This window comes from Pelodiscus sinensis, chromosome 6 (assembly GCF_052426305.1).
Source record: "Pelodiscus sinensis isolate ZL-2025 chromosome 6, ASM5242630v1, whole genome shotgun sequence".
Lineage (NCBI taxonomy): Eukaryota > Metazoa > Chordata > Testudines > Trionychidae > Pelodiscus > Pelodiscus sinensis.
In genome coordinates this window covers 93,419,404-93,436,677 of record NC_143057.1, presented here as the reverse complement: position 1 = coordinate 93,436,677, position 17,274 = coordinate 93,419,404, and the positions used below count along the sequence as shown (strand labels likewise).

Genomic DNA, 17,274 nt, shown 5'->3' with positions numbered 1-17,274 from the left:
ATGCTTTTCTTTTTAAATATCCTTATCAGATTTTCATGGATCTCAATAGTGCCAGCACCATTGTTCTGCAGGTCTTGACCCAAGCTACCAGTCAAGATACTTCTGTGCTGAAACCAGCTGAGGAACAGTTGAAGCAGTGGGAGACCCAGCCTGGCTTTTATTCAGTCTTGTTGGTAAGCTGGAGAGAGAAGTGCTATTCATTACGTGTCTGTATCTATATTTATATATTTTTTTCCTACTGTTTAATCTTTTCTTGTTACTTTTCACCTGACTAAATTTTGAAAAGGTGGGAAGGATACTTACTCCGTGAGGAGAAGGGGCAGAGGCACAGCAGGGAACTGGCGGTGCTTCCATCTTTGAAATGTAGCAAAAGCGAGCTCTTGCAGCATTTAAAAGCAGAAGCACTGTGGGGAGCCTGAGGCAATCTGGGGACTCAGTCCCCGGCTTTCCCCATGTTCCCTGCTTTTGAAATGTACAAGAGCCTCTCAGTCTTGTACATTTCAAAAGCAGGGAGTGAAGGACCAGCAGGGGACTACTTGAGTCCCCTTCTAGTTGTGCTCCCTGCTGCGCTTCTGCCTTTCAAATGTAGCAAGAGCCCTTATTGACTAATTGAAGAGTTGATGCAAATTACATGGACTATTCAATAAATTTGGATTAATCAACTAAACATCCTTAGAATGGGGGGCTCATGAGCCATAATTTTGCTGTAACAGAGCCACATGTCGCTTATGAGAAATATTGGCTTGCTGTCTACCAGTAAAATCATGCTTGATGATCTCTTACCTGATAGTATCAAAGTTCCTCAAAGGCCTCTTGCCCATTGCCATCCATGTTGGATTGATATGGCTGATATTTCTTATTTCTGCTTGTCTGTTTATATAAGTGGGATCTATACTAACACATATGAAAAAAAGATGTGTGGTTCTTCAAGATGTGTAGACCACATGGATCCTACAGCTTTCCCTCTGGCCTGCTTTGAGTCTTGGCTACCATAGATCTTGAATTGTGGGAAAACTGAGGGAAGGTTGCAGACACTGTGTCGTTTACATCCTCATTGGTAGTATGAAGAGGCACAGGGCACATGCGAAGCCTTGGTGGATTTTGCTCTTTAACAGAATCCAATCTCTCATGTATGAGGCTATATACCTAGAATGGAAATCTACACTGACATCTTGAAGAACCCCAGTTACTGTAGAATAGGCCCTGATTCTTTCTGCCTAAGGGAGTAGGGCCATCTGCTGAATCTTAGATGTTCCCTTTTTTCTTTCACCTGTACATACTTGGAACATGTGTTATAGGTGGGGCTGGTATCACTTGTTAAGGTTGACCGACTCTTTCCATTATAATTATGTTCTCATTGGATTATGTTTTGCTAGATTTTTACCATTTGGGCTAAGGATATAAAAGATAAACATTGGTCTTACCAGCATGCTTATCTGGTAACTGGTTAACCAGAAGGCTGGGATGGTAAGAGCAGCCCACCCACCCAGGGTGGCCCGGCTGGCAGTGGGCCTGGCAGGGCCGGAGCAACCTATCGCCCATGGCGTGATGGAACTGGAGCATGCTAGCCAGCAGGACCCCTGCCACTGGGGCCCACCAGGTCTCCACAGTTAACCAGTTAAACGATTACAACTATATCATTTAGTTAACTTTTTTTATTGGGTATTTATTAGAGATGTAAAATTTCGCGTATTTCATTAATTGAATAGTTGATACAATTTGCATTGATGATTTGATTTGTTGATAAGGTTGCTTCTGCCTTTAAAGTGTAACAGTAGCCCCAGGGCTGTTTCTGCACTTCAAAGGCAAAAGTGATTTGGGGCGCATGGGGCCAGAAGAGGACTCAAGCAGTACCCTGCTGGCCCTGTGCTCCCTGTGGCATTTCAAAGTAGCAGCTCTGAGTCCCCAGCTGACACTGAGCTCCATGTGGCACTGCCTCTTGGAAACGCCACGGGGAGTCTGGCGTCCGGCTCCATGCAGCATTTCAAAGAGGCAGTGTCATGTGCAGCCCAGGGTTAGCGGGGGAGTCCCCCCCCCACCTCCTCCACTGACCCCAGGCTCCACATGGCGCTGCCACTTTGAAGCACTCTGTCCTCTTCCCCCACCCCTCTTGCTATCTCTTTTCTGATAGATGAAACAATCTAGGAAAGTTGTTGCAGTCTCAGAAGCATCACTTAAAGGTCTGATCTTCAGGTTTGACTTTAGATTCTAAGGAATACAGTAATTCAAATCTAGCTAGCTATTTTTATTTTCCCATGATGTTACTAAATGGAGTTGCTAAATCAATTTACTGCACTGAAGTTTCTTCTGGATGAGATCTTACAAACACAGGTCACATTTGCTGTGTATATACATTAAAGATGCCATGAGGGAAATGTATCACTCATTTTTATTATTATTATTATTGTTGGAAGAAAGGGGAAGTTGTAACGTGGGGATTCTTGTAGACCAGACCAAAAAGTAAATGATGTTTTAACTTTTTTTCTTTATAGAATATCTTTACAAATCATACGCTGAATGTAAATGTAAGGTGGTTAGCTGTTTTGTACTTTAAAAATGGAATTGACCGCTATTGGAGGCGTGTAGCACCACAGTAAGTTGTATATTTCCTTTTTTACATGTTAAAGTAGATTTTGTTGCAGTTTCACAACTCTTAAAAATTTTAACTGGTAGGAGTAAAGAAATGTGTGCCAGGGAAGTATAGACATGAGTCATACTGATTACTGAGCACTAGAAGGGATGAGAAAAAGCCAAATAACTCATAAATGAAATAGTTTATTCATACTTTGGCATGCACATTTGGTCTGTGGTGTGTTTGCTTTTATGGACTGTATTATACAGTCTAGTTATGTTTATTAGATTTTGTGGTAGGCACTGAACATTACTAAGACTTTCAGATAGCAATGTCAGACATTTGAAAATGTTAAAAGCTCTTTTGGATATTTCATCGGTACTCTTAGCCTGAATGAGTCCAGAGCTTGTACTGACGTGTGTAAAAACAAGGAGTCTGGTGGTATCTTAAAGACTAACAATGTTATCACAATAAGCTGCAACTCACTTCATCAGATGTATGAAGTGAAAGACAAAGGAAACAGATAATAGGAATACACACTTGAGAGTGTTACATTAGAGGTAATGCAATCAGGGTGGATATGGGAAAAAAAGGTGAGAATAGCTAAAGTGGAGAGCTCATCATCTGATAAAGCTCACAAAAGCACATGATACTATATATTTTTGTTAGTTTCTAAGGTGTCACAGGACTACTCATTGTTTTTAAAGTTACAGACTAACTTTAAAAGCTACCCCCTCGGAGACTTTCTAAAGTGGAAAATTATTTTTGGTAATGAGGTAGCCATTTCCAGTCCCCAGTCAGACCCATTTTGATGGTGTCAAATTTGTATATGAATTCCAGCTCAGCAGTTTCATGCTACAATGTGAAACTGCTGTGTTGGAATTCATATGCAAATTTGATACCATCAGAATTGGTCTGAATAGGGTATGGAAATGGCTCGCTCATTACCATGAGTAAGGGTACGTCTAGACTACATGCCTCTGTCGCCAGAGGCATGTAGATTAGGCTACCCGACACAGTAAAATGAAGCGGCGATTTAAATAATCGCCGCTTCATTTAAATTTACATGGCTGCCGTGCTGAGCCGACAAACAGCTGATCAGCTGATCAGCTGTTTGTCGGCTCAGCACGGCAGCCATGTAAATTTAAATGAAGCGGCGATTATTTAAATCGCCGCTTCATTTTACTGTGTCGGGTAGCCTAATCTACATGCCTCTGGCGACAGAGGCATGTAGTCTAGACATACCCTAATTTTCTACTTTAGGTATTCTCGCCTAATTCACATCTATCTTTCTTTACATTAGCTCTGATGTAACAGTCCCATCCCTGTCTGTTTCCTTGTCTTTCACTTCACGCATCTGATGAAATGAGTTACTAATGAAAGGTTATGCCAGGGGTCAGCAACCTTTCAGAAGTGGCATGTAGAGATTTAACTTATTCACTTCTATTTATGGGTCTACCTGCCATTGATACGTCTTAAAGTCAATAATAGTCCTACTTACAGCAGCCTCATTAATAAATAAAGATGCAGATCTTACGTTTAATGTGATCCTTGACCTTGCTTTTCCTTGTTGAATCCTGCGATCCTGGGCTTGTAATTTGATCTTTTGAGCAGCACATAAGCCTCTGAGTGTTCAGTTGTTAACCAGCTCTGGGAGGGACAAAGAACTAACTTCGCATGTGAAAGTATCTGTTCACAGAGGCCTGTAGATCCCAAGGCTGAGAGCAGTGAAATCAGATTTCACAGGCAGGGAATTCCAACAAGTCATGATAGAGACCTCATGATCTGTGTTGGTAGCCTAAAATGTGTGCTGCAGATCCCTAAACTTTCAGACCCATAAGTCTGAGCGTTATAATTCAATGAGCTGCATTTCAAAATCCTCAACGCCCATACACTGAAACACCGTCAAGTCCATATCGCTGGTATCAAAATTGTCTGATTTGATTAGAAAGGAAAACATTGGGCAAAAACATTGCAAATTGACAGAAAATTCTGATGCGAATTCTTGCATGGACATTCTAATCTTAGCAACAGTGGGAGTGCAATGTTTCAATAGTTCTTTAAGATGTTGAAAATAGCAGTCGAGGTGTCAATGTCCAAAATAAAAATGGCAAGTTTCGTAGCGAATGCCTTCCATGTTTCAAAAAGACCCATAACAGTTTGGCCTGCACCCTGGAGACAGAGGTTGAGTTCGTTTAGATGCATGGTGATGTCATTTAGAAATATTAGTTGTGTGACCTGTTTGTCGTCATCCAATTTGGGGTAGTTGTGACCTTTTTCTGACAAAAAGATCTTAATTACATCAAGACAGTCCACAAAGCATGTCAAAACCTTCCCACGGCGTAACCAATGAACGTTGCTGTGAAGTGGAATGTCCTTGTAAGCACTTTCCATGTCCTCAAGCAGAACTTAAAACTGCTGATGCATCAAGGCAGATAGAGCAACAAGAAAATTCACGATCTTCGCCACTTATAGTCATTACATTATTAAGCTCAGTGTTAGAAATCTTGGCACAAAGATTTTCTTGAAGAATAATACAATGAAAATTTACCAGTGGGTGGCCAATTTCATCTTCAGGGGCACAGTCAGTTGTCACCGAATTTTTTTTTTCTGATATCAATTCCTCTTTCCTCAGACTATAGTGACTACAGCTTCAAAACTGGTTGGACTAGGGATGTTAAATTGTGATTAATCAGCTAATTAAGTAGTGGATGGAATTTCCATCAACTACTCTATTAGTCAATAAGGGAGGGGCGGGGTGCTCGTTACCACCGCTTCTGCTCTGCAGTTTAAATGTAGTAAGTGCTGGGCATGCAGTAGCCCGGCTCCTACTACATTTAAACTGCAGAACTTCAGCGGGGTTAGCTACAGTGGCGGTGTGAACTGAGGCTAAGCACTTCTGGCTTGTGCTGCCCCCGGGAGCTGACCCCGCTGTGCCTCTGCCTTGTAAATGTAGTAAGAGCCCAGTGGCTCTTGCTTTTTAAAAGTAGTAAAGCCGCAGTGCCACTGCACCTCTGACTCCCATTCTCCCCCTTCTGCACACCGCTGAGACGGTGCTGGGGGAAGCGGCTTTTAAGCCGGCTCCCCCAGCATCAGCTCCTGCTTCCTCCTCCCTTGCTGCCTTTCATATAGAGGCAGCGGGGTGGAGGAGAGGGGGAGAATGCAAGTTTTTGACTTGACTACTTGATAAATCTATGCTTATCAGGTAATCAACTATTTGACTACTCTTTTACATCTCTAGGTTGGACACCATGGCTTTTTGCAATAGGCTCAAAATCATATGGATGGGCAATTACCATCCAGAAGATGTCACTGTTGCATCATATGAGCTGCTTATAAGTTCTGAAAAAAATGTTCAGAGTCTCTTTAAGTGTTTTGAGACATTTTATTAGCTGTAACTATTAATGAGCCTTTTTTTTGCTTTATTTCTCTTTCCTCTGCTGAGCATTTGACAGTTAGAATGATTAATACATTCAAGATAAACCTCAAATATATAACTTGACACATCAGTTTTTCAATAGCTTTTCAGCTGTTGTCCACATTTGTTTATTATAAGATATTATTGTCTGAAGATTTTTCTCCCGAATCATCCATCTTCCCCTACTTGACCCTGTAATAGAACCCCCCAATCCTGAATACTTCACAGTGTGTTTATTTATATAATGGATGAGTTGGGTGTGTATCTTTGAGATATGACTATAGTGGAAATGAGTCAAAAGGAAATTTGGCACATTAGGTAAGTTCCAGTTATATAACACACGATGTAAATGAAAAAATTATACAGATAATTGCTTTTTTTATGCTTTGATTTTCTGAGGAGTATACTGTTGTAATAGGTACTTTTAAAATTGAGGTTAAATTTCTTAACTGTATGCACAGTAGCCTAAAAATATCAGAAAATGTTACTCAGAAGTGTAAGTTTTTGTGATTGTGATATTTTTAAGACATACTTGATACGTCTAACCCAGTGATTCTCAAACTCATTCATTGCACCCCAGCTATTTCTGACAACAAAATTACTATATGATCCTGGAGAGTAGGGGGATGGAGCATGAGTCTCATGGCTCTGGGTTACAGGAAAGGGGACTAGAACCCAAATCTGAGCTCCACCGTCTTGGGAGAGGGTATAGCTCAGACTTCAACTTCAGCTCCAGGTCCCAGCAAGTGTAATACTGTCCCTGGCAACCCCATTAAAATGGGAATGCAGCCCACTTTGGGGTCCTGACCCAGAGTTTGAGAACCATTGATCGAATACATTTTTTTTTTTTAAATAATTGTGTCTGGTTTTTTAAATGGTGTTTTGATTAGGGACGTAAATGGTTAACTGGTTAAACAGTAAGTATCACCCTTACCAGGTGATGCTTACTGGTAACTGGTTAACTGAAGGCTTGGCAGGCTGAAGCAACCCACCCACCTGATGCACCGTGGGAGGGGGGAGCAGCTCCCTGCCCACAGTGTGGTGGGCCTGGCTCAACAGGAGCAGCCCCCAGCCTGTGGTGTGGTGGGCACAGCCCAGCCCGAGCATCCCTTGCCTGTGGTGGGCCTGGCCTAATCTGGCTGAGTCTGCCGCACCATACCATGGGTGTGGGGGTGTCACCCTAGCCCAGCTGGGCTCCCCGCCCAGAGGATCACAGCTAAGCAGTTAAATGGGGTTTTACATCCATAGTCTGAATACTTCAGATCAATAATTGGAATTATTGTTTCTTGAAATGATTTTCCAGTTTTATAGAGCTACTAGAAGACTTATCTGGTATTGCTCAGGTATTTGAGGGCAGGGGACTTGGACTGTGGTGGTGCAAGAGTCAGGACATGAGCTTGAGAATATGGGTAGCTCAGTGCAGGAGGCTGGGAGTGTGGGAGTGCTGGAGTTAGGGTTGGGTGTGAGGAGGGGCTCAGGATAGGGGGTGAGTAGAGCTGGCGTTGGAGCAGGGGATGGGAGGTGGGGGTTCAGGGCAGAGGCTGGATGCCCTGACTGGTAGTTGCAGCCTGGTTTGCCAGGGTCTGTGCTGGCAGCTTTTCCTGGGAAGTTGCAGGGGACAGGCTGCTAGTCATCAGCTGCTCTCTGGAGCTGGAGTGCTTGTCTCGCCTCCCCTCCCATGGTCATTCACTGGTGTAACTGTCCCTGCTTTCACACCCCTCCTTTTCCGTTTGATGAGAAACAATCCCATTCTACTCACATCCCATTGTTCTGGCACAAACCCCAATCTTGCTCTAAGTTATGATAAAAGGATACCAAATGTGGTGGTCCTAGCTCTTGCCATTTAGGAGGACTTCTTGAACAAACTGATTCACGGACGGGACAGACACATTGACAGGCAAACTCTCTCAAAGATATAGTAGATTTCAAAATTTTACCCTATTGGTTTTTTGAAGAACCCAAGTCCCATTTCCAAACAAGATAATTTATGTTTCTAAGTCTTATTGAAAGTCATTTGATTTTAGGTTTCTTAGTGCTAACATTCATTTTGACAATGAGACTTAAAGCACTTGTAAAAATTCACTCATTTGTCTAAATTAATCTGGGGAGTAGGAGAGTAGGAATTATGTGGTGAGTTGGAGAGGAACATTGCAACAGTACAAGCTTTGTTATCTGGCTTGCATGGGGAATGGGAGTTGTTAGTTAAGTAAATGTGCCAGTTAATCAAGCTTTTTTTGAATGCAACAATGTTTAAGAAAAAAAAAATCATACTTTTTAATACTTGTGTATTGTTATATACACTATAATTGTTAACAATATTACGGTATACTAAACAAAACTGAATTTTTTTAACTAAATGCAAAAATGAATGAAATAACCAGATTTAATACTACAACTTTTAACTTTATTAGTACAGTATATACACTACAACTTTTATCCCTACAATATTACTGTATCCACTACTGTAATTTACTGCTCCTATACCTCAGGGTCATCAATATCAACAACTTCTGCTGTTAAGGTTGATGGTGCTGGATAGGGATGTGAATGACTAGTCGACTATCCAATAAGCAAATACTTACCGGATAGTTGACAGGCTAGTTGACTAGTCACTTCTCTCCCCTTGAAAGAGGCAGCTAGGGGGCGGGGGTGGGGGAGGAGGGTGTACTTCACAGCGACAATGCCTTATGGAGTCTGGGGCCAGCCCCTAGGCTCCATGCAGTGCTGCCACTTTGAAACACCTTGTGCAGCCTGAGGCCAGCTGGGGTGTCCCAAGGTTGCAGGTGGCATTTCAAAGTGGCAGCGCTGCATGGAGCCCAGGATCAGCTGGGAACTCCCCTGATGACCCTGGGCTCCGTGCGGCGCTGCCTCTTTGAAACACCACATGGAACCTAATGCTGGGCTCCCTGCAGTGTTTCAAAGCAGCAGCACTGCATGGAGTCCAGGGTCAGCGGAAGAGTCCCCAGCCGCTTCCAGGCTCCACGCAGTGTTGCCACTTTGAAACGCCATGTGCAGCCTGGGGTCAACGGGGGTGGGGGGTGGAGGTGTGTCTCCAGCTGACCCTGGGCTCCATGTGGTATTCTTGTCTTTAAAGTGTAGCAGCAGCTCTAAGGCTGTTGCTACACTTCAAAGGTGGAGACACCCTATCGACTAATCGAATAGTTGATGCAAAATGCATTGACTATTCAATTAGTCAATTAATCAATTTTTAATATCCCTAGTGCTGGATCACTGGCACAAGCCGTAGAAGCTTTTTGAAGCATCTTGTGGAGGTTTGCCTTCCTGTAAGTTAGTTGCCTTATCTTGAGGACATTGTTCTGGATAATGTGCAGCTGCATGACTTCCTGAGCAGAATAAGACTGCTGCTTGGCAAACTTCACCAAAATTTCCAAGACTTTGGTTCCTTCACAGTATGGTCTTCCTCCTCTGAATCTATGTAATCTGCAGTACAGGTATTTCTGTCTGAATGGACAACCATTTCTGTAATTTCAGAGTCTGTCAGGGTTTTTGTAACATCTAAACCTGTGGTCACCAACCAGTCAATCGCTAGGCGTTCTGGGTGCCTCATTTCCCCCCACCCCCAAGAAGCCCCTCTACTACCTCGAGCAACAATGGAGGTAGTGACAGCTTCCCGCGGGGCGGATGGAAGTCCTACAGCTGCGCATCACTTCTGGGGGTTCCGGAAATGCACTAGCTGTTTCCTTGCCCCAGCTCCCTGGTGTTGCGGGAACTTACCGGGCAAGTCCCCAGAGGCTTTCCCTTCTCTGCGGGAGGGGGGAGTCAGGCCCAGAGGGAGTGCATGCGCGGGCTTCCCTGCTCCGCGGGGGGGAAGGGCCGGCGGAGGCACGCCACGGGGCTTCCTTCCTCCACGGAGGGGCAGGGGGGTTGGGCCTGGAGGGAGTGCGCAACAGAGGCTTCCCTCTGAGGCTGGTGTAGGGGACTCCCTGGCCCCCTGCCCCCGAACCCTGTTCCTGCCCCCTGCTGCAGAACCTTTTCCCCCACTGCAGAACCTTGTCCTCTGCCCTCCTGCCCCCTTGCCCTCCTATTCCCTCTCCCTTGCCCCCAGCCACAGAACTTCCCCCCTCACCCCACCCGCTGCAGAAATCTGCCCCCCTGGCACCTGCTCCCCGCTGCAGAAACCAGTCCCCCACTACAGAAACTAGTCCCCCTGCTGCAGAAACCAATCCCCACTGGCACCGTGCCCCCGCTGCAGACACCTGTTGCCCCTCTGCAGAAATCTGTTGCCCCCGGTCCTCTGCCCCCCGCTGCAGAAACCTGTCCCCTGCTGGCCCCCTGCTGCAGAAACCTGTCCTCTTGGCACCCTGTTTCCTCTCCCCTGCCCTCAGCCACAGAACTCTGTCCCCACTGGCACCCTCTCCCCTGCTGCAGAAACCTGTCCCCTGCCCTCCCGTCACCCTGTTCCTTCGCCCCTGCTCCCAGCCGCAGAACCCTGCCCCCACTGTCAACCTGTTTCCTGCCCCAGCACCCACTAGCACCCTTCTCCAGTACCATGTCCCCTGCTCCCAACTGACTTTTCAGTAGGTCAGTGACCCCTGACTCAAGACAGGTTTCCTGCCCTTCTCATAAAGACAATGCAGAAACTTTTTGTGTTTGATATAGTATTTTATTTAAAAATGAAGCCTCACCAACAAACCCCCAATTGGGACCAAGCTCCCATCTGGCCACAGCCACTCCTGCACTCCCTCTTCCCCCAGACCCTAGATCTGAGCTTATCATACACTGGAACCCCCTGCCCTGAGCCCCTCATATACCCCAACCCAAATTCCTGCACTCTCACATCCACAAGCTTGTGGCTTGCTTAGTACCCCAACACTGCCCAGCCTGGAACCCCCTCCCCGAGACAGCGTCCCCTTCTCCACCTCCCCTGCATCCAGATTTCCTCCCAGAACTTGTACCTCTCACCCCTTCCCACACCCAAATCCCTCATTCCCACCCCAGAGACTACACATCCTGTCTCAACCCAGCGAGGGTACGGCTAGACTGCAGGAGTTTTTCAGGATTCTGGAGATATCCCAGAAAAACACTTCTGCATCCGGGGATGCGTTTGTTTTTCCGCTTTTTTTTAGTAGAAGAGCAAACATGCTCTTTTGGGCACCCCTATATTCCTCTTTCCACGAGGAATAAGGGGGCTTCCAAAAGAAGGGGTTTTTCTGACATTTGGTTCAGTCTAGACAGGCCAAATGTTGGAAAAACCTCTTTCTACAGAAGCATTGGGGAAAAAAAGCAGCAGTATAAGGATTGGGGATAACAAGTGATGGAGAAAAGAAGAATAGAAAGGGGAGGGACAGTAGATCTTGGCTTGTTCTGTCATTTAAACAGTAATCTTAGGTATAAAAAGGTTGGAGACCACTGATCTAAACTTTGATCGACATTTACCCAGTCTTCAGCTTCATTATCCTTCAGTTTAGAGATTGGGTTTATTGGGTCACTGTATTGAAGCACATCAAATATCTTCTGTAGTGCTCTCCTTTTTGTTTTGTGTTGAAGCCTTGAAATTCTTCATCACAGGGCTTTTCAAAATATCACTTCTGCCCACAATTTTCTTCATGCTCTCTTTAAAGTTGTCTTGACAGCCGACCTGGCACATGCTGCATTGAAGACTGCATCTATGATGCTTTGCCATGACTGAAACTCTTGGATTGTTCCTTTAATATTGAGGAGCTTCCTCATAAAATTCCTTCTGTAGGTTACTATTAAGTTTTGAATATTTCCCCATTCCACTGGCTAAATAAGTGAAGTGACATTTGCAGGCAGGCAGACCGTGAAAATATTGCCAGACAGAAGCTCTGCTTCAGAAGGGTGAACTTGACAGATATCTAAAACCAGAATAACCTGTGAGTCTTCTGGCACTTCAAGTTCTTTCAGGTGGTCTTTCACAGATGGAATAAGGATATGGTAGAACCAATCCAAAAATATGTCCTTGTCTATCCATGCATTAAGGCTATGCCTTGTACTCCACTGGCAGATGGAGAGTACCCTTGAATGCTCTTGGCTCTTGAATTTTGAAACCACTAGCAACTTGGTTTTGTGTATGCCAGTAACATTTGCACATGTAAGTAGAGTGATGCAGTCGTTGTTCTTGAATCCACACACACCAAACTCACCTGCACCAGCAAGGGTTGAAGACAGCAGGCAATGCTAAAAGAGCCCTGTTTCAGCAGCATTGTAGATGTTCTCTGGGGTTATATCATGCTCCTGAATCAGCTTTTTAAGCACACAATATTTCTCCGTGGCCTCATGATCAGCAGACTGTTTCTTCTGGTACCATGTCACTTCTTAAAGCATGCCAACCAATCATCAGAAAAAGTGCAGGTCTCTGTCATTTCCATCTGCAGATGAAAATCCTTGGCCTTTTCCATCTACATTGGGCCAGAAATTGGAGCTCCCTCAGAACACTTCAAGGAAAACCATTTGTAGAACATATTGTTTAAATGTTCCAGTTAAGCTTATTACAGCTTAATTTTACTTTATGTGAAAGTGATACAGTATTTAATAACCTAATAGGTGTTTACGGGCTTAATTACTTATAAAAAAAACTTTACAGACAAAGTAAAAAGAATTATTTACTTGTGTTAAATCCCTTTACGCTTTTATTCCTCCTTGTTATACATCACATTACAGTTATGTGCATAATATTTCATACATAGTGTCAATTTGATCCTGGTTTTTATATTTGTATTATGCTCATTGATAACTTTCAGAAGAATATATGTGTTGGGTTTAAGTCTGTTAATAATGGATTGTAACCAAGATAAATCTGTTCTAAGTTTGTGAGTATTATGTACTTTTCCCACCTCCTGCTCTCCCGCTTGCAACATGATTTATATACACTGCTGGAAGTCAATATAAAGTTGATGACAAAAGGTCTCATAAGTACATGTATTTGGCCACCTTTGTGTCCTGTTACTGTCTTTCCTTTTTCTCCATTGTTAGTGACCTGAATAATAATCTTTTTATACTTCACCAGACTGAAATTTGTTAGTTGGAAAAAAACTATATGCACGAAAATATTCTTCTTCTAATCAGATATATGAAACTGAAATGGAAATGGTCTTTTCAGGATAGAGTGATTTAAATCAGAGTAATTTAAATAATTGATTTTAATCTTGATTTGAATTTGCAAGCAGGAAATCTTGATTTAAATAATTGAGTATAATTATATTTTGCATTTGTACTTTTTAAGTTATGTCTTGCTATATCTAATCTAAAATTTCCTGCGGGACGGTAGAGTGATGTCATCACATCATCTGTGTCCTCATGCCACGGCCTACCTCTGCCTCCACTTCCACCCCCTCAGCCACCTGCTGTGGCTAGCCTCTACACTGTCCCCTCTGGGCAAGGCCTGCTCTGGCTCTTGCTTTATGCCCTGGGGGACAGGGGGCAGCGCCGCTGGGAGGAGCTGCTGGGTTTGGGTTCCCTCCACCATCTGAGCCCGAATCCCCCCTCTCCTTGGGCCGTGTCAGATCCCCATCACCATCTGAACCCTTGTCCCTCCATCCCCCTGAGCTGTGCTGGTCTCCTCCGCTATCCAAGCCCAACCCTCCCCTGGGCAACACTGTCCCCTCTGACATCCAAGCTTGACCCCTCCCCCCCCTGCGGGACAGCCCTGTGGCTCCTCTGAGCCCGACCCCCCACTCTGGGTTCTGCTGGGTCCCCTCTGAGCCCATCCCTTCTCCCCCTCAGGCAGCCCTGCATCTCCTTTGCCATCCAAACCTGACCTCCCCCATCAGCCCTTCTGCCAAGACTCTGCACTGCCAGCATGCTCCTGCTCTTTCCCCCTGGCCAGACATCTACTCCCAGTCTGCTCCTGCATCTTCCCCTGTTCTTGCGCCCTCCCCCCAGCCTGCTCCTGCCCCCTCCTCCTGGTCATATACCTACCCCCAGAAAGAGGTAGGGCTGGCAAGCATAGTGAGCAGGGGGCACAGCCCATTAGTTTTCTTACCAAAAAAGTTGTTTCTCATTGTTTACTAACCATTATTTTGCAAGTAAATAATCTCTTTTCACTAAATTTGATGTTATTTATTTATAACCAAGAGGATATTCTCATGTGCACATATTTAATTAAGGAGTTCTATAGCTTAACTTAATTTATATATATTTAAATTGTGAATTTTTACATGTTTATGTTAAATGATGCATTTTAAAAAAATAAATTATTAACTTTTTACCTGTGATTTGTGTTAATTTCTATTTGGAAGGAAATTTAAATTCAGCTGAGCCTGCACAAAATCAGCATTTCATTTTTATTAATTAAATAAAATTACCTTAAATGTGGTAGGTACTAAGAACAAAATATTAGAGCACATTTTGTGTTTTCTATTTATTTATTAATCAAAGGAGATATTATCCTTAATGAACGGAAGTGTTATTTTTTTAGGTCATCATGTCCTGGAATATTTTAGAACTAGTAAATCTCATGCTCTCATACCTAGTTTTGAAGAAACAGCCTTTCTTACTTTCCTAAGTGGTTTCTTAACTTTGAATGAACTAGTCATTGAGCTGAACTAGTTGAAGAAACTTAAAGGAAGGAAATATTCTTACTGCACCTGCAGCAGAGACTGTTGCTGTGACAAGTTGGTTTGGTACCTCATCATAATGTGGTTCCAGGTGCTTAATCAGTGACTTCTAGCTGTTCAGTGATCTGACTTTTTTTAAACTTGGCAACAAACTGTCTACTGCTTAGTATTCTATTTTGTTTAACTGAAAAAAGATTTTAGTAGATTATAAATATATGCCTTACGATAAGTTGTAGATTTCAAATTTGATATTCAATAGAATAGTGATAGAAATGTAGCCGTGTTAGTCTGGGGTAGTTGAAGCAAAATGCAGGACAATGTAGCACTTTAAAGACTAACAAGATGGTTTATTAGATGATGAGCTTCTGGCCCACGAAAGCTCATCATCTAATAAACCATCTTGTTAGTCTTTAAAGTGCTACATTGATATTCAATAGGTTTATTTTTGAAAAGTAAATTTGTATTTAATGTGAATAAAAGAATTTAAATATATTAAATTAAGAAATCCAATACTTTGATTTAAAAAAAATGTTTTTTATCCATCTGGGTCTTTGATTTTTTTTTTAACTGACACTTGCTATCGAATAATTCTCTGTAAATATACGTTAAAAGTTAGGAGCTTTGAAAAATACAGTATGTTAATTAAACATCTTATAATAACAGTGCTCTTTTGGAAGAGGAGAAATCTACATTGCGTGCTGGACTCATTACCAACTTCAATGAACCAGTGAATCAGGTTAGTAATGAAATGAATGATTAATTACTCTCTTAACAAGTGCTCTTATTGGAATGTAAAATTTTTGTAGTGAAGTTTTAAAAATGAGATGTGATAGAACTTCTGATATTCCTTTTTTCATATTCAGATAGTATTTCACGTTGATGTGGGATGTGAGCTTTTTCACAGTATTATTTTCTTCTTAAATACTAAGTTTTTCTTCATGTGAATAGATTACCATACCTACACCCTCTTATTTCAGAATTGTTACATTTGTATCTCCTTGTGTTTAAAACAATTAATTTTTGCACTTTTGCGTTTGTCTGAGATACAATAAAGACTCATTCTTGGAGTGCTGGTCCTCATCAGTATTCCAGTATGAATACAAATGTGATTCACATGCCCAAAGTCAGAGAAGACAATACATGTTTCCCTTTCTCCTCATGTCTCTAACGATGGAGATACAAGGCAGGGGAGACTAACAAGTTCCTTGATACTGCTGCAAGGCCTGTGCTAGTACCTCCATAACTTAATTTTCCTTTATTCTTTAGTCTGTAAATACATATGTATATATTTTGTAAATAATTGAGAATTGTATTTTAGTTTTTAGTTTTTAGTTAGATTTTCTTGTCCCTTCCCTCAGTACCCCATTACAGGTACTGGGCTATAGGGGAGCTGATGGCCTGGCCTCGCCTCTTTGCCCTATTTGCCCTCTGTATTGATGGACCTGTTGAACTATGCCTAGGGTTCCAGGCTTCTTACCAACACTTCTTCTCACTTAGCAATTTTACAGGCAGCATTATTTGTCATAACTATCTGATAAGCAAATGCTTATCAGATAGTCAACAGGATAGTCAACTAGATGCTTCCCTCCCTCCCTCCCCCTTGTTGCCTCTATCAGATAGAGACAGTGAGGTGGGGGGAAGAAGAAGGGGTACTTCAAAGCAGCAGTGTCGCTTGAAGCCTGGGGCCAGACCCTGGGCTTCATGCAGTGCTGCTGCTTTAAAACGCCACATGCGGCCCGGGTCAGGTGGGGTGTCCCCAGGTTGCATGTGAGGTTTCAAAGCAGCAGTGCCATTTGGAGCCCAAGATCAGCTGGGGACTCCATGCATTCACCTGGGGATCAGCTCGGGATTCCATGCGGCGCTGCTGCTTTGAAATGCCAGGGAGCCTGGTGATCAGCTTGGGACTCGGTGCAGCGCTGACGCTTTGAAATGCCATGAGGAGCCTGGGGTTAGGCTCCTCACAGCATTTCAAAGCAGCAGAGCTGTGTGGAGCCTGGGATCATCTGGGGACTCCCCAGCTTGACTGCAGGCTCTGTGCGGCATTGCCTTTTTGAAATGCCACAGGGAGCCCAGCTTCAGCTCCATGTGGTGTATTTGCCTTTGAAGTGTAGCAACAGGCTGTTGCTACACCTCAAAGGCAGGGGTGCTTTATTGACTAATTGAATAGTCCATGCAAAAATACATGGACTATTCGATTAGTCAGTTACCCGTTACTTAACATCCTGAATTGTGACAAGGTGCGATATATGTTGCTCTTTTTCCATGGAGGTGGAAACTTGGTCTTATGAAATGCTTAATGGAGAAAGCAATCAAATTCAGATTGGGGGACACCCCCTCTCCCCCGTTCCAATACTTCCAGTGCATAAACCTGACTCAGCAAGGAGTATACATGTTGTCATGAGGTCTGAGTTAGGAGCCAAGGAATTTATTCCCAATGATCCCCCATTGGGATTTTGTTGGGAGGGCAGAAGCATTCTCATAAAAACAAAAGCAAATCCTCCTCCAAAACCTCTTAAAAGAAGTTGGGTATAACCCTGCATAAGTCAAGCAAATCTTCCCACTCATCCCATGAGGACATAGAACATCCTAAGCCTCAGGATTACAGAATTCAAGATCTGGAAGGGACCTCAAGAGGTCCTTCCGTGAGAGCAAGGAATGACCAAGTACTGTCTAGATCAGGGCTATTCAACACACAGCCCGTGGGCCATATGCAGCCCGTGGCTCGTTTGCTTGTAGCCCACAGTGTG

At 43.5% G+C, this 17,274-nt stretch overlaps 1 protein-coding gene across 3 annotated transcripts in view; it reads left to right on the top strand.

Annotated features, from left to right (window-relative positions):
• Positions 1-17,274, top strand: part of IPO11 (importin 11) — a 241,267-nt gene that overhangs the window by 15,842 nt on the left and 208,151 nt on the right. For all 3 annotated transcript variants that reach the window (XM_006134432.5, XM_006134434.5, XM_006134433.5), the window contains exons 2-4: positions 30-173; positions 2,493-2,593; positions 15,191-15,263. In XM_006134432.5, coding sequence (XP_006134494.3) covers positions 30-173; positions 2,493-2,593; positions 15,191-15,263 — 318 coding nt within the window. The remainder of the gene's footprint in view (positions 1-29; positions 174-2,492; positions 2,594-15,190; positions 15,264-17,274) is intronic.